This window comes from Podarcis muralis, chromosome 2 (genome assembly GCF_964188315.1).
Source record: "Podarcis muralis chromosome 2, rPodMur119.hap1.1, whole genome shotgun sequence".
NCBI lineage: Eukaryota > Metazoa > Chordata > Lepidosauria > Squamata > Lacertidae > Podarcis > Podarcis muralis.
The window spans coordinates 31311221-31332745 of record NC_135656.1 but is presented as its reverse complement, the minus strand read 5'-3'; the positions used below and the strand labels follow the sequence as shown (position 1 = coordinate 31332745).

Sequence of the window (21525 nt, the reverse complement as noted above, 5' to 3'; positions counted from 1 at the left end):
GGTGCTCGTATTCTCTGATAAAGCAGGAATTAGCAGCACTTTCAGGTCTTGGAACTGCACAGGATAAAGCAGACTCCACTCACATTGGCAATCTGCTCCTTCAGCAGGGTAATGATTTTCCGCTGACCTTTCACCACTTGGAAGTTGAGGTAGATCACAGCTCTGCAAAATCACAAAGGCGCAGGACAGAATGAGCACACAGAGATGTTAAGCGAGAAATGCACAGAAGAGTAATATGCACACCAGGGATGTGGAACAGATTGGTGACAGAACTGATCCATCATGGTCTGCCCTCATACAGAGAAGAGGGAGGGCACTCAACCCTCGTGATCCATTGGGCAGTCAGAAATCCTGGGTGTTGGCGCATCTAAGACACTCCTTCCCATGAGTATGTTTGACAGCTTTGAGATGTACATAGGTATGGTTAGCTGGACACAGAAACACCCCAAATTTCCTTCTCTAGATTGCATCTTAATAGGATTACGTAACACAGGGGTAACTAATGTGGTGCCCCTTCAAATGTTGTGCAACTTCCATCAGCCCCAGCCAGGGGGCAAGTTGCCACAGATGTTGGAAATGGGAATCCAGCAACAAATGAAAGCCACCAAATAGGAAATTGTGGTGGCGTTGGAACAGCATATGGCATCAAGTGCTAAAGAAGAGCTTGAAATATGCAGGTTATATTTACAGATTTAGTAAGTTGCATTAGTGCTAGCTTATGAGGTACCCCAGCTTGATAAGGGGAGGTGTCCCACAGTGGAAGCCATCAACCTTTTATAGAAGAGAACAGCTCTGAGCACTGGCTGATGCTACTGAAGCTGAACTATGCTGAGTACAGGGCACACAATCAGCCTTCCTTCCAATTATATCACAGGTTGAGGTATATGCCATTCCCAGTAAACCCTGTACGGTATTCACCAAACCACTTTGATTTTTTTGGGTTGGGAAGGGAGAAACCATCTATGGATTTCTAAGCTTAGATAAATAATAGAGTCTTTCCAACTTACAGCAAAATTCCAGCAATCAAAAAAAGGAAGAAGCTATTTTGGATCAGGTGCTGGTGGATCCAGGTAAACCAGGTGAGGTTTGGGTTGGATTTCTCCAGCTTCAGAACCCAGGTCTTCCCAGACTCATAGATGGTCTCGTGGTCTCGGAAGGGTCCACATATCTTAGATGGTTTAACTCTGGATGGACAAAGAGCTATTCAAAAGACTGTTGCTCTACTTGGCATACAAAAGCTACACACCTAATCATTTTGTTTTTACAACATTTATACAGCATTTTTCAATAATTTACAAAGCCATTGTAAAAATGTAAGTTCAAAGGTGAGTGTCACTGATTATTTGGCCAAAATGACACCACAAGAGGGAGATACCAGCAGGCTTGAGAAAACCTAAAGGTTTGCAGAAATGCAAAAACAAAACAACCTTTAGAAACCAAAACAAAAGATAGCCAAATAAGAACCGAGTGTGCTCAGCAGCCATGGAATGCTGACTGACTGTCTGAGTTAAAGAAAACAAGAGAAAAATGGGTGGGAGGGGAATGGAATGGAACGGAATATCATGCAGAAGACCATGGCTGACTGAACAGGAGTACTCCACTCTGCAACCTTTTACTGCAGGCCCCACATGGGTTTAACTAATAACTGATTGTGTAAATGTCTGAATATTCAGCTGCCTGCAGTAGCTAGAGGCCCCTTTTCAACTACAAGCAACTCCCCATTTATGCACATTCAAGGCACCCACCACCGCACATGCACGCATTACAGCAAACCCAGAAGTGGCCTGAAAAGGGGCAAAAACAGCAAACATGGCGCAAGAACAGAATCTAGCACGAGCCTTGGCAATTGCGATCCCAGAAACACTTGAACTGACCTCTGCGGCCTATGGAGAGTTTGAGCATGGAGGTTTGGAGGGTCTTTGCAGACTTTTCAATAGTGTTCCCAAAATTCACGATTTCACTTAAGCGTGCAGCGCCTCAGAACGTAACCCCCACATAAATGGGGAGCTGCCTGCATTTCTCTTATATGCCAATTTGCACAAAGACAAGTTTTTAATATGTTATCTATTATGTACCATACCATAATTAGCAGTATCAAAACAGGTGCGCATGTCTGCCAAAATGAAAGCAAAAATCCTTAATTATGTTTGACCCCCGACCCCATATGGAAAGAGTGGTTTATAGTATGTCCTGTGAGCAGGATGCCAAATGCAAGACTTCTGACACATTCTTCAAAGGAATAGCAATAAATTTTATGTTTAAAAAAAGCAGCACATCAGAGGCCACGATGACAGCATGCTCACCAGCATCAGAGAAGTCTTTCAGACTTTAATGCCTTGAAGGTAGGCTAGTGTGGCTGCACTAGCACTAGGTGGAAGATGAGCTTTTATGAGCGAGGGAGCAGTGTAGACTAGTAACAAGGTGCCTTTCAGGTAGGCATGGGGACAGCTTTGCAGTAGAATGGGACCAAGAAGCCCAAACGGGCAGGATGTTTTGATATCAGATATCATGGCTGAGAGAACTGGAATTAACAGAAGAGTGGCAAAAGATCCAGCAGTCATAGCATTCCTCTAACACGAGGAATGTGACTGCAGTCAGTTACAACTGAACAGAAAATCTACTCACGCCCAGATGGTGTAGGAGAGGAATATGGAGGCACCCAGGAAAGAAGGGAAGCACAGCAAGGTGATGAAAATGGTGCTCATGTGAGATGCACGCCAGGGTTTACTGGGAGACTGGCAATTTCTCATCAAGCTGGTCTATGAGGGTGGAAAAAAGACACAGTTTAAACTAGCTTATTCACTCTCCTAACAACAGCAACTTCTGAGTGGGACTCAGCCATACAGTGGTACCTCAGGTTAAGAACTTAATCCATTCTGGAGGTCAGTTCTTAACCTGAAACTGTTCTTAACCTGAAGCACCACTTTAGCTAATGGGGCCTCCCGCTGCTGCCGCACTGCTGCTGCGCGATTTCTGTTCTCATCCTGAAGCAAAGTTCTTAACCCGAGGTACTATTTCTGGGTTAGCGGAGTCTGTAACCTGAAGCGTCTGTAACCTGAAGTGTCTGTAACCCAAGGTACCACTGTATACTGAAGAAGACTGACCACAGCAAGCACTTTAAAGGGCAACGTGAGTCTAGAATCTTGCAGAAAGAAAAGCAACCCAGCGGGGAAATGGCCAATGGGAAAAGCAATAAGCACCCCTTCTCTCCCACTGCTTTTCTGCTCAGAATTGCAAGGCTATTGCACCTCCTAAGGATATTTTTCATTTAAAAATGGGGGTGGGGGTGGGGATTATAATATAATACACTTATATACACATGCATTTGACTCTCAGCTTCTCATGACTGATAAAAGTACAATCTAGGTTACTTCCCGCTGGTCAAGGACCTCTCTTAGGTTTCCATTTCCTTTAATTGTCTTCGGGACGGAGCGAAGGCAGTCTGGGAGGCAAGTCCACTCAGTGTGATTTGCTAGCTTGACTCCACCCCAATTTCTCTGTCCACAAAACTTCCATAAGCCAACCCTCTGCTAATGCATGTCGCCTCAGTGCAGTGGAAAGTGCATTAGTGCCCATTGGAGATGGGCAGATAAATTACCTTCTTAATATAGAACAGGAGCAGCAACTTGAAGATTTGGACAACAGGGAGGAGTGGGGCAAAGAAGACTCCCAGCCTGGGCGGGGGGACAAAAAGGAGAGATCAGTAGTTTACTTAAGCTGAGCTTGTAAACCCCTGCACATTTTTGCACCAGAATCTCAAATTATGCAACCAGAATCCTGTGAAGTATTTTACATTATTCAATCTAGTTTCAGGCTTTTAAAGGAGGTGGAATTCTTTAGCAGAGTCTGAAAGAAATGAATGCACAGAAAGATTGAAGGTGGAGATGGATGGGCTGCAAAGGGGTCCATGATAAGGAGCTGTGCTTGACCTAGAGGCTCCACCCCATTGCATGTTTTTGTGGTGTGGCAATCCTATTTTAAAAGTTTGAATGATATAAAATAGGGCAAAAATACTGCAAATAAACAACCAACAACAAGGTGCAGATGTGCAGCAGTACCTGAAAGACTGTGGCAGCGGAGATTTAAAGGAAATTTAAAGCTTTCCTGCTTCAAAGTGGTTAATTAGGATTGTTTAATTTACTGCTGGTCTTGATATTTGTTTTAATAGGATTGCTATTTGCAGAACCTGCAGCTCGAAGGTAGAACAAGATGCTTTGCATGCATAAGTCCCAGCCTTTTTCAGGTAAGGCTGTGAAAACCTTAGAGAGCCCCTGCCAGTCAGTGTAGACAATATCAAGTAGGTGGTTCAGTGGCCTAATTCAGTACAAGGCAGCTTCCTCTGTTAACATATGTCATTGCACTAAAAGCCACCCTGAGCACCTCACATGACACAGGGTGTAGATGATTTAAATAAAATGCATGTGATCTAAAGATCCTCTGCCGCCTTCAAAAACAGTTTGGTGCTTTTATCTGCAGGATGAGCAGAACGTAAGACTATAACATGAATATGGAAATGGAAAAGGAGTGACCCAGCAAAAAAATGGAAGCGGGCATCTCTCACCAGGTCAAGGTTTGTCCATAAATGAGCTCCAGAACATTTCGAGCAATGTCAAACTCAGGCCTCCGCTTACTCTGTAGCTTCTTCTCCAAAATAACCCTGAGTAGTAGTCAGAGAGAGAGAGAGAGAGAGAGAGAGAGAGATTGGGTTGTATCCCATGAAGTCATTGCACAAGAGGGACAACTTCTGCTCATATCTACTCTGACGATTCCCCAACCCTCTGGAGCAGATTCTGTGGGGTGTAGGGGAAGGAGATGTTCCATTGTGCCCATTGAAGTAGTTCTATTTATGCAATGACTTCACTGGATTCAACCCAGGACACAGCTATACAGCTGCAGATACAATGTTATAAGTGCATTATACAAATGTGACACTAGGTGGTGCTGGTGAGCTTATGGCGAATTCAATATATTTTTCAAAACGCTTTTTTAAAAAGCATTTTTTTATGTGTCTAGATTCTACCCCAGTCAGTCCGAACTGCAAAGCAGAGCTTTGCCAGAGTAAGTTTTGGCATTTGGAAAAGGGATTGGCCTGATAATTACCTCCACATCAGCTCTGCGAAGAAGGTGTCCAAGAGACAGAAAATGAAATCCATCACCACCAAGCGGTAGAGCTCTTGCCCCACAAAGTTCTCCCAGCACTGTGGAAAAATGGGCAAAATGGAGAGGTGTTTATCTTTCTGGAGCTCTTGGCCAGTCAGGTTCTTCTGTCTGCTGTTGCTTCAGACATCCCTAGCAACAGAAGTTGAGTCCATCCCTGCTATGTGCAACGTGCCAGCAAAAAGATGACATTTTGCCTCTTGCTTTTGAAGGGGCAGGGCTCTATTTGCTGCAGGTTAAAACAAGGGACAGCAATGCCAGCCTGCCTTTGCTGCAGCCGGTCAACTCTCCTCCTGTTCCGCAAGATCCTTTGCATTGTTCCAGTTTTAGCATGTCCAATGAACGGATTTAAGAAACTAATGTTCGGCATAAATAAGGTTTAAAAGGTTATTCAAAGCACCGGAAAAGGTTTCTGGCTGCAAAGACCTTTCCCCATGAGCTATTTGCTGGAAATTATGGACCATCGGAGCAGGGGGCAGGGGGGATGTCTCTTTGTTCCAAGTACACCAAGCCACTTTTTTGTGCCTGGCTTGGTTCAGTATGATAAAACAGGCATGTTTAGCCTGGAGAAGAGGAGGTTAAGGGGTGATATGATAGCCATGTTCAAATATATAAAAGGATGTCATATAGAGGAGGGAGAAAGGTTGTTTTCTGCTGCTCCAGAGAAGCGGACACGGAGCAATGGATCCAAACTACAAGAAAGAAGATTCCACCTAAACATTAGGAAGAACTTCCTGACAGTAAGAGCTGTTCGACAGTGGAATTTGCTGCCAAGGAGTGTGGTGGAGTCTCCTTCTTTGGAGGTCTTTAAGCAGAGGCTTGACAACCATATGTCAGGAGTGCTCTGATGGTGTTTCCTGCTTGGCAGGGGGTTGGACTCGATGGCCCTTGTGGTCTATTCCAACTCTACGATTCTATGAAAACCACAGAAGACCAGCAGTTGCTGGAAACGTCCCAGCAGCAGCTTCACTTGCCACAAATTCACACTGACCTCCATTTCCGAAGTCGTCTCTTTCCTGCTCAGCCAGTGATAACACAGCAACCCTAAGATGACCATCTTCAGAATTAAGTTCCTGAAGACAAAAACAAAAAGAAAGAAAAAGAGGAAAGGAATTTCCTAAGAAACAATATTCTGAGGAAGAAAATTGTTTCCAAGTTAGATCGACTAAACCCAGCCACTCCACCTCCACTTGCCAGAATGTTACCTGGAGAATCTGGTCACATCCAGCACGTGGCTCCCCCTCCCCCCCAAGATTCCTGGGAGATGAATTTGTTTAAATGGGTGCTGGGAATTGTAGCTCTGTAAGGGGTACACTAGGGTTCCCAGGATTCTTTGGCGGAACCCATGTGCTTTAAGTGTGATCCACTTAGTCCTTCTGCTGGCAGGAGTAAAGAAGGAGGGGAAAAGCTATCACCAGCACATTCAGGCATGGAGGACCAATGCCAATACCTGGACACAAAATGCAGAGGAAGCAACATGCTCCTCTGTTTCAGCTGCTAGGCTCTGTGTTACCTGCAGATGGCGACATACACCTCTAGGACGGGAGATTCCTGTTTCTCCCAGGCAGCCAGGAGGTTGTATATGTAGGGGATGAGCAAGTTAATCAGAGACACCAACAGAGGCAGGGCCAGGAGCAGGGCTTCTTTGCGCATGTAGTTGCTTGTCAAGAGCTTCTCATGATGAACCTGCGGAAGTGGTGCACCGTGGGTTACCTGTTCAATTCTTATTAACTCCCCACATTTAATGCAAACAGAGCTCTAGATTCTAGGAATGGGATATAAGCATCGCAGCGCCTCCTTTATGACTATCACTGAAATCGCAACTTTCAGGCTGGGAAATTGCAGGAGATAATAATCTACATCTGCCTGTTTATTACAGTGAAAAGTGGCCACCTTTCATGGAAGAAACAAGTAGAAAGCTGGCATTGTTGTACTACAACTCCCATCACCCCAGGCCAGCAGGGGATGATGGGGATTGTAGTCCAAGAACATCTGGGGACCCAAAGCTGGGGAAGGCAGGCCTCATGTGAGCCCAGTGATGGCCTCTTTCCCCAAAGAGACTAAGGAGTCCCTGCCACAGACCCAGAAAATCAGAGATAATGCTTGCTGCCAAGAACACAGCAGGCCCTTGGATGGCAATGGAGCAGCCATCTCACCTGGTAAATGTATATAGAGAAGTAGTGAACTCCTAGGACACACCCCAGAACAATGCCCAGAGACAGAGTCCAGGCTATCAGTAGGATTGCCAGCCGCTGCAGTCTCTTGCACAGGTTTAATGAGCGAGACCTGGATCGCCGCTCAGCCAGACACTCCTGATAAAGGAAAAGAAGAAAAACAACCACCTGAGTGATACATGAGGACAGGGGCTGCAACATGACTTCCTAGTTGCGTGGCCAATCTGCATTTCTTAGGGGTAGGCAATATACCCAATGCAAAAGGAGCCAGCACTAAATCTGTGGGAGAGGCACCTGGGAGTTCAAAGGAATCAAAGAGTGTGACTGTAATCTGCTCTGTAATATGGGGAGGTTATCTGTACAAAAGAGCAGATCAGACTTGTTGTCATCATAGGATTGTAGAGTTGGAAGGGACCCCCAAGGGTAATCTAGTCCAGTGTTTCCCAACCGGTGTTCCGCGGCACACTACTGTGCCGTCAGACATTGGCTGGTGTGCCGTGGGAGGGAGGCGGGCGAGTCGGGCGGTGAGAGGCGGCGGCGGCGAGGATCCGCGTCGAGCCGGGGGCGGCTCCGCGGTGGTGGTGCCGAGCGGCGGGGCAGCGCGTGCAAAAGGGAGGAGCGCGAGACAGCGGAGGAGGAGGAGGCCGGCATGTCCGGGCAGCAGCAGCAACAACAGCAGCAGCAACTCCCGGCGACGGCTCCTCAAGCCCCGCCGCCGCCCCCTCCTCCGCCCGCTATCGCCGCCACCACCACAACAGCCGCCGCCGCCTCAGTTGCCGCCGTCCCTCAGTCCCTCGCTCTGCTGCCTCCTCCCACCCCCAAAGCTTGGAGGTTCCCCGGCAAGGGGGAGGGAAAAAACTTTCACTTTCGTGCGTCCCTCCCGGCGTGACGCTGCGCGCTGACGTCACGGGGCGGGGCTTTAATGGTGGTGTGCCGTGAGATTTTTTTTCAGTAAACAGGTGTGCCGTTGCCCAAAAAAGTTTGGGAAACACTGATCTAGTCCACCGCCCGGCAATGCAGGAATCACAGCTAAATGATCCCTGGCAAATGGCCATCCTAACTCTGCTGAAAAACCTCCAATGGGAGTCAATTCCACTGCTGAACAGCTCTTACTGTCAGAAAGTTCTTCCTAACGTTTGATTGGAATCTCCTTTCTTGTAACTTGAAGCCATTGGTTTGGGTCCTACCCTCTGAGCAGCAGAAAGCAAGCAAACCCCATCTTCCATGTGGCATCATCTCTCAGGAAAAGTTTATACAGTTTGGAGAGGTATGAAAATCATGGCATAGATATCGCTGCACTATTTATATTCAGTGTCGTACAAAATGCCTTGTTACCTTCTCATTTCTAGCTACGCAGAGTGGCTGCGGCAACCCAGTCAGATGAGTGGAGTACAAATAATAATAATAATAATAATAATAATAATAATAATAATAATAATAATAATAATATCCTGCTGCATGGAATCTCAAGTGTCCCATCACTCAGCCTTCCCAGGGACACCGGTTTACCCACCAAGATTGTTGCATTTTCACAGCCTGAATTGGCACATTCAGTACTTGCCTTCAGGTGAGTGCAGATGTTTTCACTCTGAAGTCGGACGGAGCGTTTCTGGATCACCTTGTAGTCCCAGGCACAGAAGACTTTGATTGCCAGGTCCCCTGATGCACTGTCCACACGGTAGCTCTCCCCAAAGGAATGTGACATGCTGCGAAGAAGGGAGAAGATACCGTCAATCAAGATTGCTTGTGTTAGAAATACTTTCTTTAAATCAAGTCCTCCAAGCAAGACCCTTCATGATTTTTTCCCCCATTACTTAAAGTTATTTGAACTCTTTCTGATACCAGATTGTTGACCATCTGGCAAAAAGAGAGAGAGAGAGAGAGAGAGAGATTCTGACACTGCCTGAGTTAAGTAAGTCTCATCATGTTCCATGGCGCTTACTCCCAGATAAATACGCATTAGATTGCAGACCTTAAAACAGATATTATTAGTGTTCACATGTCATAATAAACCATAAGGGCTTGGGACCAGTTTACGTGCAGGGTTGTCTTACTTTATATGCCCACTCAACTACTCTGACACTGTTGTAGCTGCCACATAATACTCTTTCTACAGTTCTGAGAAATCCATCTTATAACACGGTAGCAACAACGCTTTGAAACTCCCTGCCTATTGATACCAGACTGGCACCTTTGCTGTGCTCTTTTTGGTGCTTGCTTAAATCATTTTTGTAAAATGGTGACGTGTTTTAATCTTTTTAACTGTTTTTTTAAAAAAAATCTTTAAAGATATGTTTTATCTGTTCTATTGATAATTTCTTGTAAACTGCTTACAAAACTGCAGATTTAACAAAATATGTTACTATTTAGACTTTCAATATATGCTATCACATTTGAATGACAAAATATGTTACTATTTAGACTTGCAATATATGCTATCACATTTGAATGGCAATTATGAACCCTTCTTGATTGCTTTGTTGCTGCTGCTGCAATCCTTCCCCATCAAAATGCTGCTGGATTGCAATTTCCACAATCCCTGACCATCAGCTCTGCCTTCTGGGAATGATGGGGAGCTGAATTTATAATTATATGGGAGGATGCCAGGTTGGAGAAGGTTGGCTGTACCAGACTGCAGCAAAAAAAGCAGTAATAAATACTGATGGGAATGAGGAAATGTTATTTGGAGCCCAACACCTCTGTCTTCCCCAGAGTGGCTGGGGAAACCCAGCCAGACGGGTGACGTATAAATAATAAAATTATTATTATTTTCAGGGAACTGTAAAAAATCAGAAACGATGCAGAATATGGAAGATACCTAGACATTTTCTAAATGCAACCAAGAAGGAAAAACAAAATGAAAATGTTGAGGACAGGTCCTGTGTGAGAGAAAAAGCAAAGAAAATTCCTGAAACCCGTATCATCTCACCTGTACACCAGCAGAAGGCAGGTCACAAAGAAGGAGACGCCAGTGGCTAACACATAAGCCAGTGGCATATTGTATGGCAGATGGACAGGCCTGCCCTGCCTGCAAGTTGTGCTGCTGTTAGGGCTGAATGCGCAGGGGTCATTCAGTGTGAAGTTACTGTAGTAGCCATAATACATCAATGTGTGATTGAAGTAGCCCTGCAAGGAGAAGAGAGAAATGGTTTCCAGTCCTTCAAGCGCTTTACCTTTGCCCAAGATGTATTCGACAAATACTTACCGCTCCAGTGAGGGGCTCAAGCCCCGTGAAGGCTTTGCTATTGGGTGTGGTAGGAGGGTAAGCAGCCTGCACGGCAACCACAAAGACCAGCAGGAGCAGGAACAAGAAGAGATTGAACATGAGCAAAGTCTTGAGGAACAGGAAGTAGGAGAGGATGCTGGACCCAAAGCGACCGCTGATCTGCTTGAGGGAATAATGCCAGGGCTGGAGGGTGTGACGGAGGGACAGAAGGCTGTACCAGAGATTCCGGAACCCCTGCAGAGAAAGCAGCCTTTGATCAGAGAAGCCCTTCAGCTGAAGAGATGGTAGCTTTCAGCAAGCCATTGGTTGGGGTCCTACAGGTGTGTTTCACCAACACAGAGTTAAGCAGATCGTTCCATGTACTGGTGAGGGTCCAGGTCATGTGCAAAAGGACAAGGAGAGGGAGGAAATCCCCTTGCATTAGTGCAACTATTTAGTTGAGCCCCAAGCACCTGAGCTCCATTGGACTAAGCATCCAACCAACCCTGCTGGACTCCTTCTCGTTGGCCTTGGCAGGATAAGTAAAACCACTGCAATCCATTGTGTCATTGTGTTCCCAAACTGTGGTCTGCTACTTTCATTCAGGGGGTCTGCTGAGCACCTGTGAATTTGTAGTTGAAGATGGGAGATGCGCCACATCAATCACATTGGATATCCGTATTAATTTTTAACTGTATTTCCATCGCTTATTTCTTATATTGTGTTTTATCGTATCACCCTTTGAATTCTATGGAACTGCAGCTGCCACAACAGGCAGAAAATCCATTAAGTGGTCCCACCAAGACCCTCAGCCATTTTCAAGTGGTCTGTCGGGGGGGAGAAGTTTGGGAGCCACTACATTATGTGAAACATGCAGTCACCGCCTGTTTTGAGCAAACCACTGGGCCACAATCTCTGAAGTGTGAATTACAATGTTCTAGCTCACTGGGGTGCGGCACAAAATGAGCAAATATTTGCTTTGCATGTGGCACAGTAAGAATGTCATAAGAATATTAAGTGCCTCCTCTCCCAGCCCAGCTTGGAACCTAACATGGTGCCTTCTCAAAATGCGAGCAGAGCCAAAAATGAACTTGTGTTGAAGAGAAAGCTGACATAAGTCTTCCATTATCTATTTACTTCATTTCTATCCCACCTTTCCTTGAAGGAGGTCAAGATAATGTACATGATTCTCCCCCCCCCCCCCCCGAAAAAAAAAATATAATTCCCGCAACAATCCTGTGAGGTAGGTCAAGCTACTGGCCCAAAGTCACCAAGAGAGCTTCATGTCTGAGTGGGAATTTGAAGCCAGGCCTTGAGTACAACATTCTAACGGCACTAGAAGAAACTTAGAAAGAGGCTCCTAAAACATTTTAATGCCTTGATGGCATTAACATAAACTCCGTAACTGGCAAATGTTGGGCCGACTCAAATCCTTAAATACCCTGTGGATTTCTTAGAAGGATTCTGATGGATATTTCCACAGCTATGCAAGGAAGATTCTGGAAGCCACACTTCTTCTCAGAGAGGCCTCTGAGTCTGTTTTTCTCCTCACAATATAGATATACAGTGGTACCTGTTCTCATCCTGAAGCAAAGTTTTTAACCCGAGGTAATATTTCTGGGTTAGCAGAGTCTGTAACCTGAAGCGTATGTAACCTGAAGCATATGTAACCCGAGGTAAGGTAAAAGGTAAAGGTACCCCTGCCCGTACGGGCCAGTCTTGCCAGACTCTGGGGTTGTGCGCCCATCTCACTTAACCCGAGGTACCACTGTACTAATGAAGTGCTTGGGAAGCTGTTGTATGGACAAATGAGGGATTTCATTAGTTGTATGAAAAGAATTTGTCTCAATTAGGCAACCTTGTATCTAGAAAGGGTTTGGTAAAGTTATGCCCTCATTTAGCAGCACCTTCAATGGGTAGAAGCAGAGATTCTTCTCTCTTTCTGGGGGCAGCTGGTGGTGCCAAAGCAGGCTGACCTTTCCAGGCCTACTTCTAAAGCATACATTTAAATCAGTAGTATACCACTTTAATAGTCACAGCTTCCTCCAAACAAATCCTGGGAACTGTAGTTTGTTAAGGGTGCTGCAGGTTGCTAGGAGACCCCTATATGCTTCATAGAGATGCAATTCCCAGGGTTCACCAAGAAGAGGGATTGATTGTTAAACCACTACTGTGGCTCTGTGAGGGGAACTGAGGTGTCCTAATACCAGTCAGCACCCTTAACAAACTACAGTTCCCAGGATTCTTTGCAGGAAGCCATGAACCGCTGCTTGGGTTCTGAGATATTCAGGGGAGGCCTTTCTCTCAGTCCCGCCATCCTCACAGGCACACTTGGAAGGGACGCAGGAGAAAGCCTTCTCCCAGACTTTGGCACTCTCTCCCTAGAGAAGCTAGACCTGCTCCCTCCTTGTTGTCCTTCTGCCTGAAGGTGAAGTCTTTCTTATTGCAACAAGCTTTGGGGAACTGTGTTCAAGGAAAGGGCTGGTGCTATGCTGTTTTATTGTTAATAATAATAATAATAATAATAATAATAATGTATTAAAGTGTTTTAAAGGTATGGCACAGATGTGGCCCAGGACTATGCAGGGCAGGTGAAGTTCATGACTTACTATGATGATGTGGTATTTAAGCCGGCTGCAATGTGACAAAGGAGCTCTTGTCTTGGGTTTCATCAAGGTGCCAGAGTACCCACTTGATTCCTGCCTACAAAGGAACAGACAGAAGGATTTTTATAGAATCATTGCAAAAAGCTGCTTTTTAGATGTGAAGTACGAGCTCCTCATGTCGTTCAGCACACTCACCAACTGCTCCCTTGATTGCATTAATAATAAATAATAATAATAATTTATTACTTATACTCTGCCCATCTGGCTGGGCCTCCCCAGCCACTCTGGGTAGCTTCCAACAGAATATTAAAAACACAATAAAAGATCAAACATTAAAAACTTCCCTAAAGAGAGCTGTGTTCAGATGTCTTCTAAAAGTCAGGTAGTTGTTTATTTCCTTGACATCTGGTGGGGGGGGGCATTCTACAGGGCAGGCGCCACTGAATCTCATTCCTGCCCATTTTAGTAGTGCTGAAATGGCTTAAAGGCACTGACCTCAGCTTGCACTTCTCGCCCAGGCTTAAAGGCATTGTTCTCAGCATGCTGATGCGCTGGCTGGCTGGCAGGCTCCGGAGTTCTTTCACCAGCAGGCTGCGTTTGTCTAGGGAGGGAAGTATACAGGGTGTTTAAAGGCCACTGCTGGAGGAGGTAAACCCAGCTGCATTTCCAATGGCAGGCATTTTGGCAAAAGAGAGAAAATGTCAAAAAGAAAAAAAGGACCTCCTTGGCTCCCCTTCCTTACACATTTTGAACTGGGTATTAAAAAAAAACAAGTCATACAGAAAACAAGAAATAAACCACACACTGGATTCTGCAGCTCTGGAAAAGTATTTGTTGCATGGCCCTTCCTGGCAAGGCTGACCCTGTGCCTTTTCTTGAGACAGGGCCATAAATGATAATGCCACCTTGAAGGGCTACGGTAGTTGGTCTTCTGAGCAGTCATTGGCCTGGAAAGGTATTCTGCCCCACCTGCTCTGGTGAAAAAGTCCAATTGTTCTAATGATGCAAATATTTGGAAGGATGAACCATATGCACAGAACAGCGACCATAAATTATTATTATTGGAAGCTTTTAATGTTTAATGGATTACTATACTTTAATATTTTGTTGGAAGCCACCCAGAGTGGCTGGGGAAGCCCAGCCAGATGGGTGGGGTATGTATGTATGTATAAATAAATAAATAAAATATTATTATTATTATTTCCCTAAAATGCTCATCACTCAGACAGCTGCACAATGAGTACACGGCCCCTTCCAATTTCTTGCCAGAGTGTGCATCTTTCCATAGAGGACTTACTATCCTCTTCCTCGTGGCCGGAATCCAGGTCTAGATCAAGCTGCCGGATGCTGGGCCGCGCGGAGCGGGACACTTCTTGAAGAGGGGCGCGGGTGCTCTTCCGGCGCAGCCGGGCAGTGCGGTTACAATACTGGGAGATGACAGCTCCTCTGCTGCGGCCTGCAAGAGGATGGGAAAGAAGATGAGAGGAAGGCTCCTGGTCTGATACCATGGAGAACTTTCAGTCCCTATTGTTTGTGCCCCATGCTGAAAACTCTTAACTCAGAGACCCTGCCTCTTGCAAAGGCACTTCCTTGCAGGCTTGCTCCAACTCACCAATAGTTCGGCTGGGCATGCTGGCCAGGATGCGCAGAGTGGCTGAGGAGAAGTCCAGATGTTCTGCCATCTGTCCTGGTGCCTCCCAAGCCTCAGTCCGGCGGGGAGGAGAAACCGTGTAAGCCAGATTCTCTGGAGGGAAGGGAGGAACAAAATGATTTTTACTGCATAGTCTTGGGTAAGGAGGTGGAAGGGGTGTTGCCCCATTGGAGCAGGGATCCTCCTTACCTACTTTTCATTTCCAGTTCCGTGCATGCTCCCTCGTTTTAAATAAAAGCAGTGCTTCTCGAACTTTTAAATACTTTGCTACCACTTTTGAACTTATTGTGCCTTCTCTCCCCAACCTCAACTCAGGACCAACCTTTCGTTCCACAGCAAACTTAAGAAAAAACGTTGAATCAGGCATACGACCCATCTGGTCCAGCATTAAATATGAAAATCTTTAATGAACAATAGCATTTTCTGTGAGTATTGCAACACTCCAGTTCTGCTAATGCAACAGACTTCCATTTGCACAATGGAACTTCCTTCTTCTCTCCCCTGAAGGCCCCAACCACTTGCCAGAGATGGCAAAAATTAGGTGCGCTAATAGAATGTACTTATTCACAGATAGGTGAAACTTGTATGCATGGTACAGCAATTATGCTGCCTTCCTGATGGTCTGAGACATTGCATTGTTGTGGAAACCCATCCTTGCATTGATATATGTGTGTGTGTGTGTGTGTGTGTGTGTGTGTGTCTAGGTTCTTTGGTTTCTACACCTTTTGAGTTCTCCACAGCTTCAATGCTGTTAACAAAGGAAGCTTCAAGGAGCCCTTGGGAGATTATTATAAACTAAATTAAATTAAATGGCACATTTTGTCATCTAGGCTGAGTCGTCTATACCCCTGGGAAATCTCCCCCAGTGTTTCTTGCCAGAGGCTTCCGAAAACACATGAAGAGTGAAATTAATATTCAGCACAACAAAAAAGCAAAACAACAACAACCCAAAAACATCTCAACTTTAATCACATCTGAGAATCTCACAAGTTCACTGCCAAATCTGTCTCTTAATCTGCAAGTTCATTTGCTATTTGTATTTCATTCTTCAGTATCCAGTAATTTGGTTCACTCATCTAGCACATCAAGTTACTTAAAATACAATAATTACTGTCACAATTACAACTGGTGTTTTATATAAATCATTTTGCAAATAAACAAGAAAACAAAACAGCTGAAATATGTGGAAGTTCTTAAAGCACACAATTCCAAAATTCTCTTATCACTATGTCTTGGAGACATCTAAAGTTTCTGAGTAAACAGAACAAAACCAATAGTATATAACTTACATAGGGGCACTTTCGATATACCGTAGATTCCGGCGTATAAGACGACTTTTTAACCCCGGAAAAGAGGTTAAAAAGTCGGGGGTTGTCTTATGTGCCGGGTATTGGCGGAGCGGTGCAGAGCGGAGCCCGCCCCCCCCCCCGGCTGCTGCAGCAGGGGTGGCGTGCTCCACTCTGCGCGGCTTTCTCCCAGCGTGGAGCTGCCCAGCGTATTAGGCGACTGGGCTTAGAAGACGAACCCCCAAATTGCAGCTGCCATTTTTTTGGGTTGTCTAATACTCCCAGTTGCCTAATATGCCGCAATCTACGGTACACCTCAGACCATTTGAAGGTCTTTGTCATGGTAGCAATGCTCTTGTCTTTGAGTGCTGTAGCAATGTTAGCTGTATAGTCTCCCTTGGAAAGAATATTATACAGTATTATCCAAAGAACAGACAGAGCTGTTTCTACTGTATTTGCCAAAGTAACTGAATTTTGCTTTGGGTAAAATTCACCGGCTTCTGCAAGCCAGTGTGGTGCAGTTGTTAAGAGGCCCAGGCTAGGGCTAGGGACACCAAGGTTCAAATACCCACTCAGTCATTAAGGTCACTGTCACCATGTCTTAGCCTAACCTACTTTGCAGGGTTGTTGTAGAAGAAAGAACTGGCTGAAAATGGAATTAAAAAAAAGACGTGAAAATATAACAGTTTGTTCTCATTCTACTTTCACTACATATGGATTGCAAAATCAGCTTCTCACAAATAAAACAATTCTGATTAGCTTTAGCACACCTGCATTTTAGTGGAGGCTAAAATGTTCTGAAATTAGGACGCTGTGCATTTAGCAACATCTGTCAACCCTGACTTTCTGAGTGAGAACTTGGAAGCTACAACAAAAAACTTCCCCAGGTTTTTCTCCTGCTCTACAACCACATTGGCCTCTGAGGAAAAGCAGAATCAAGAAAAATTACTTTCACCACACAAATCACACTCCATCACAGCTATTTCCCTGCAGCAATCAGAGGGATGATATCCACCCAGCAGTTCTCAACACTGAGTCACATTGTCTCACCTCTGCCCCTGGGAGCCAGATTCTGCATCTCCACCTCCTCCTGTTCAGCCAGCCAGCTCTGCTCCTCAATGAGCTGGTGGAAGGAATCGTGCACAGCACCTTCATCGTAAGGACTTATGTCCTGGCTGTGGGGGAACAGAGAACCAGGATCCAGAATTATTCATAGAATCATCGAATGGTAGAGTTGGAAGGGATCCCGAGGGCCATCTAGTCCACCCCCTTGCAATGCAGGAATTTCAACTAAAGCATTAAGCTGGTGCATTGCCTAAGAAGACAGCATCCTAACTCCCAACTGGATCCATGTGTAGGATAATGCTAGGAGTCAGATGTATAAGCAGTGGTGGCGAGCAAGTGGTATCCCATAATGTCCAATCCCCTAAATGTTAATTACAGGGGGCACACTAACAATTAATTTTAATTTTTATATTTAAATCCTTGTTATTGTCATATTGTCCCTTGTATTTCTGATATTTTTTATTATCTGTGATATTGTGTGTGTTGAAGCTGGTCTGTGACCGTATTAATAAATTCATTCATTCATATAAACAGTGGTACCGCAGGTTAAGAACTTAATTCGTTCTGGAGGTCTGTTCTTAACCTGAAACTGTTCTTAACCAGTTTTCGAATGCAGCACGCATGTCCTTCACCACACCTAAGACAACAGACCTAAGAGAGGGCCTATGATAACAGTGAGGAATGGCTAGGGGAGGGGAAGCTCAAGAGGAGCAGGGGGCTGCTGCTGCCCCCAGCACCTGTCACCCGAGGAGGCTGCCTCACTCTACCTAATGAAAAGGATTTTGAGAAGTGCCTTAGTTCAGAGGCAAGATTAATGAAACCTATGTGCACCATTTCCCTCTTCTTGCAGAACCCATAGGTGCATAAATCCTGTACCTCTAGTTTCCCAGTTCAAAGCTTTGCCGTTTGTACTGCAAGGAACTGTGGAACTCATTGCCACATGGTTCAGCCATGGGAAGTAGAATATCTTTCAGACAATTTTTATGAAAGGAAAGCAACATTTTAAAAGTTTAGGTAGGGTGATCAGCATCCTCCTGTTGTTTTGAAACATGCTGGGGATGAATGCAATTACATATGTGGTGGAATAATCTATTATTGCTCTGTGCAGTTGGCTGCAGGCTTCTCCCAACTTGTGCACAGCTGCATAAATTTTGGAGCCAAGGACTAAAATAGACCACCTGCCTGTCCCAGTAAATATTTTCTAATGCCATTAAAGAAAGCTTGCATTCTGCAAACATAGATGCTGCTGGAGGTGCTTCCCCATATATATACACACACACAGAGAGAGAGATGAATCTGAATAACTTCTCAATATTCCATCACGTGTGGTCTGCTTCACTGTGCGCTGGACTCTATCCTCTACAATGAAGTAAATCCCTCAGGCCCCATCTTTTAAACAAAAATGTCCAATTTCCAGGTATTTCTAATAGTTGGGATGTCCAGGACTTTGTGCATGCCAAAGTTCAGCTTTCTGGGGGGCCTGGAAGTATCCTCGTGGTACATTTATTTGGCCCCTGCTTCTAGGGAGAACCTTGGAAGCCCCCCCTCCGGACTTCTGTGGTTATCAGGGTACCACATTTCAACTTCCTAGTTACCAAGGAAGTGGTGTAACCAGCTGGGTTCTGTTTTGCGCACAAGAGAGAACAATCATGTCCTCTTTCAGACTTTCCCCGTTGCCAGGTTAGTGCTTCTAGATTTCTGGAAATATCTTTTGAGTCTTCCATTTGAAGGGAAATAAGGCATGAGTGACTAGGATGCCTTGGAACAGGAACACAGGAAGTTGCCTTATACTGACTAAAGTCACCAAACCACCTGTCCATCTAGATCTGTTTTGTCTGGGACCCTCCCAGCCCTACCTGAAGATGCTGGGGATTGAACATGGGACCTTCTGCATGCAAAGCAGGTCCTCTACCTATTGAGTTATGTAATCCCTTCTCTAAAGCATTACACAGATACCAAATTTCAGGATGAAGACAATTTAGGGCAACAAAACAAAGCAAAACCCCATATTGGCAATTTCAATACCCCCAACACCATGAGGCCCAAGTGTATTTACATTAATTTATATCATTTAAAATACTGTCACTCACCTGGCAGCCTCCCTATTCTCGGTGGCAGGAAAGGTGAAGGCCACCGTGTGAGACATCTTGTCCTCCCTCAACAGCACCAATCGCTTGCCTACTGGTTTGCTTGCCTCTTCATGGCTCGGTCCAAGGGCATTTCTAAATGCAAGTTAGAGAAGGATCCTGTCACCGATGAGTTGCTTCTGCTGAGGTGGCCCCACTTTGGGGCTCAGCGCTGCTACACATGAGATCACAAGACTTTTGAGGTTAGTACGACTGATCTGGCTTAATCCTGTTGACTCCCACAGACAGCAAAGCTAGGTCTGGAGTTATGAGCTGCCTCTGTGCTACAAGGAGGACCACAAGACCAGGAACGCAAAGCTACCTTCAACTCCCGCTGCAAGACTCTTTGAAACAGAAGGCAAATGTCTACCGCCACAGCAGCCCAGTCAGCTAGGAGCAAAACACTGCGAAGAGGAAGGAAACGGAGGTCGAGACAAAGGCTGCAATTCTGGTGCAGTGACCTTGCTCTGCATTTCACCACTGAGATAACACACACAGAGAGCAGCAGATTCCAGGACAGTCAGAACTCCACCCGCTCAGGGGCGAAAAAGAGTGGCTTTCTCCATTCTCTTGACTGAAAGGGCAGGGCAGCGCTTCTCATGAACCCACCCACATGCAGGTGCTTCTCATAGATCCGCCCGCGCTGCTCTGGGAGCAGACAAACTCACTCAAGTTTATTTTGACTGCCTCGGCCTTCATCAGACTACACCAGCTGTCGCCACATGTTGCCAGGGAGATAAGGGTTTTTCTTTGCAGTTCAGTGCACAAGGGCTGCTTGGCTTCCAAGGGATAAGGAGAGCCTGACCCTGACATTCTTAAGGGTGGAGAGGAATAGAAGTCCCTCATCATCACTCGGAATTTAGGGGTCAGCAAACTTTTTCAGCAGGGGGCCGGTCCACTGTCCCTCAGAGCTTGTGGGAGGCTGGGCTATATTTTGAAAAAAAATATGAACAAATTCCTATGCCCCACAAATAACCCAGAGATGCATTTTAAATAAAAGCACAGATTCTACTCATTTAAAAACACCAGGCAGGCCCCACAAATAACCCAGAGATGCGTTTTAAATAAAAGGACACATTCTACTTATGTAAAAACACGGTGATTCCTGGACTGTCCGTGGGCCGGATTTAGAAGGCGACTGGGCCAGATCCAGCCCCTGGGCCTTAGTTTGGATTAAACTACCCATGGATTAAATAGTTCCCTCACAAAACGCCTCACTTGCTTCAGTGAACTGAGAACTACAGCAAACAAAGCAGCTGGTGCTTCCTGCCTGACAGGAAACACCAGGAACTCCTGCTTCAGGTTCCAGGAAAAGTCTGAAGCTTTTAGGGCACATGGGAGAATGAAGAAAATAAATGACTGGATGCCTGAAGTGTGTTTTACACACAAGATAAAAGCTGAGCATGGTTGCCCATAGTTCTGACGTCCATAGCCAGGAAATCACTTGGTTCATCCTGTGTCGCTTGGTTCAGGAGGAGTTGCAACATATTTTTTGCTTTGAAGGAGGTCTCAAATTTTAGAGCCTGGTGCAAGGGACACCCGTTATTTCACAAGGCTACATCAATACTGCAGAAGAAAAACAACAACAGTGTAGTGCCCTTACTTCTTGAAACCGTAACCCCGTTGTTCTAAGTAAGGGCAAGGGAACTTGTGGCCCTCCAGACGTTGTTGAACTTTTATCTTTCATCAGCCTCAGCCAGCATGAAATATGGGCAGGGATGATGGGAGCTGGAGTTCAGACCAGAGGTGCCCTCAGAGCTAGACCACAACTACTATGATCCCCAATCAGAGACCATGATGGTAGGTGCCAGCTACAGGTTGCCCAACCTCGTTTGGAGATGCTGGGGACTGAACCTGGGACTTTCTGCATGCAAGGCAGACGTTCTACCACTGGGCTATGGCCCCTCCTCAGACCATCTGTGAGATATATTTATTATGGGAATGCAACACTCCCATGGGAACGTTTGTTAGTGACTCATCTCACAGTCAGGAAGCCTTCCTTAAAAACTGAATTTATTCTAGAGCATTCCTAATTATATGCTGACCCCACTTATTTCTCCTCACTCTGTTGACATTTTGGGCTCTTTTAGGCTTTTTCTATGTGGCAAAAGTTGTTCTGTCTTCTTTTCATTTTGGCCTTCCATAGGCCAGAACCATCTTACCATGCCTCCACCCAGAGCTTCCAAGCTTCCCTCACATTTACAGCTCCCTGAACCACCCTTGGGCCTTTCTTTTGACCTTGCTTAACATTATTC

General features: G+C 45.5%; 1 protein-coding gene across 7 annotated transcripts in view; it reads right to left on the bottom strand.

The window, feature by feature from the left end:
- TMC6 (transmembrane channel like 6) overlaps positions 1-21525 on the bottom strand; it is a 28744-nt gene that overhangs the window by 2669 nt on the left and 4550 nt on the right. For 5 of the 7 annotated variants that reach the window (XM_028715632.2, XM_028715642.2, XM_028715662.2 and 2 more), the window contains 18 exons: positions 19235-19366; positions 17130-17254; positions 14755-14886; positions 14440-14598; positions 13638-13743; positions 13146-13239; positions 10537-10791; positions 10261-10457; positions 8893-9037; positions 7314-7469; positions 6671-6843; positions 6149-6230; positions 5101-5198; positions 4562-4657; positions 3599-3674; positions 2626-2759; positions 1008-1184; positions 84-162 (listed from right to left, as the gene is read on the bottom strand). In XM_028715632.2, the coding sequence (XP_028571465.2) occupies positions 84-162; positions 1008-1184; positions 2626-2759; positions 3599-3674; positions 4562-4657; positions 5101-5198; positions 6149-6230; positions 6671-6843; positions 7314-7469; positions 8893-9037; positions 10261-10457; positions 10537-10791; positions 13146-13239; positions 13638-13743; positions 14440-14598; positions 14755-14886; positions 17130-17254; positions 19235-19290 (2340 nt within the window). In that variant the 5' untranslated portion in view covers positions 19291-19366. Of the gene's footprint in view, positions 1-83; positions 163-1007; positions 1185-2625; positions 2760-3598; positions 3675-4561; positions 4658-5100; positions 5199-6148; positions 6231-6670; positions 6844-7313; positions 7470-8892; positions 9038-10260; positions 10458-10536; positions 10792-13145; positions 13240-13637; positions 13744-14439; positions 14599-14754; positions 14887-17129; positions 17255-19234; positions 20156-21525 lie in introns of those variants that run through there. The other 2 variants (XM_028715680.2, XM_028715687.2) reach the window with 2 other exon arrangements.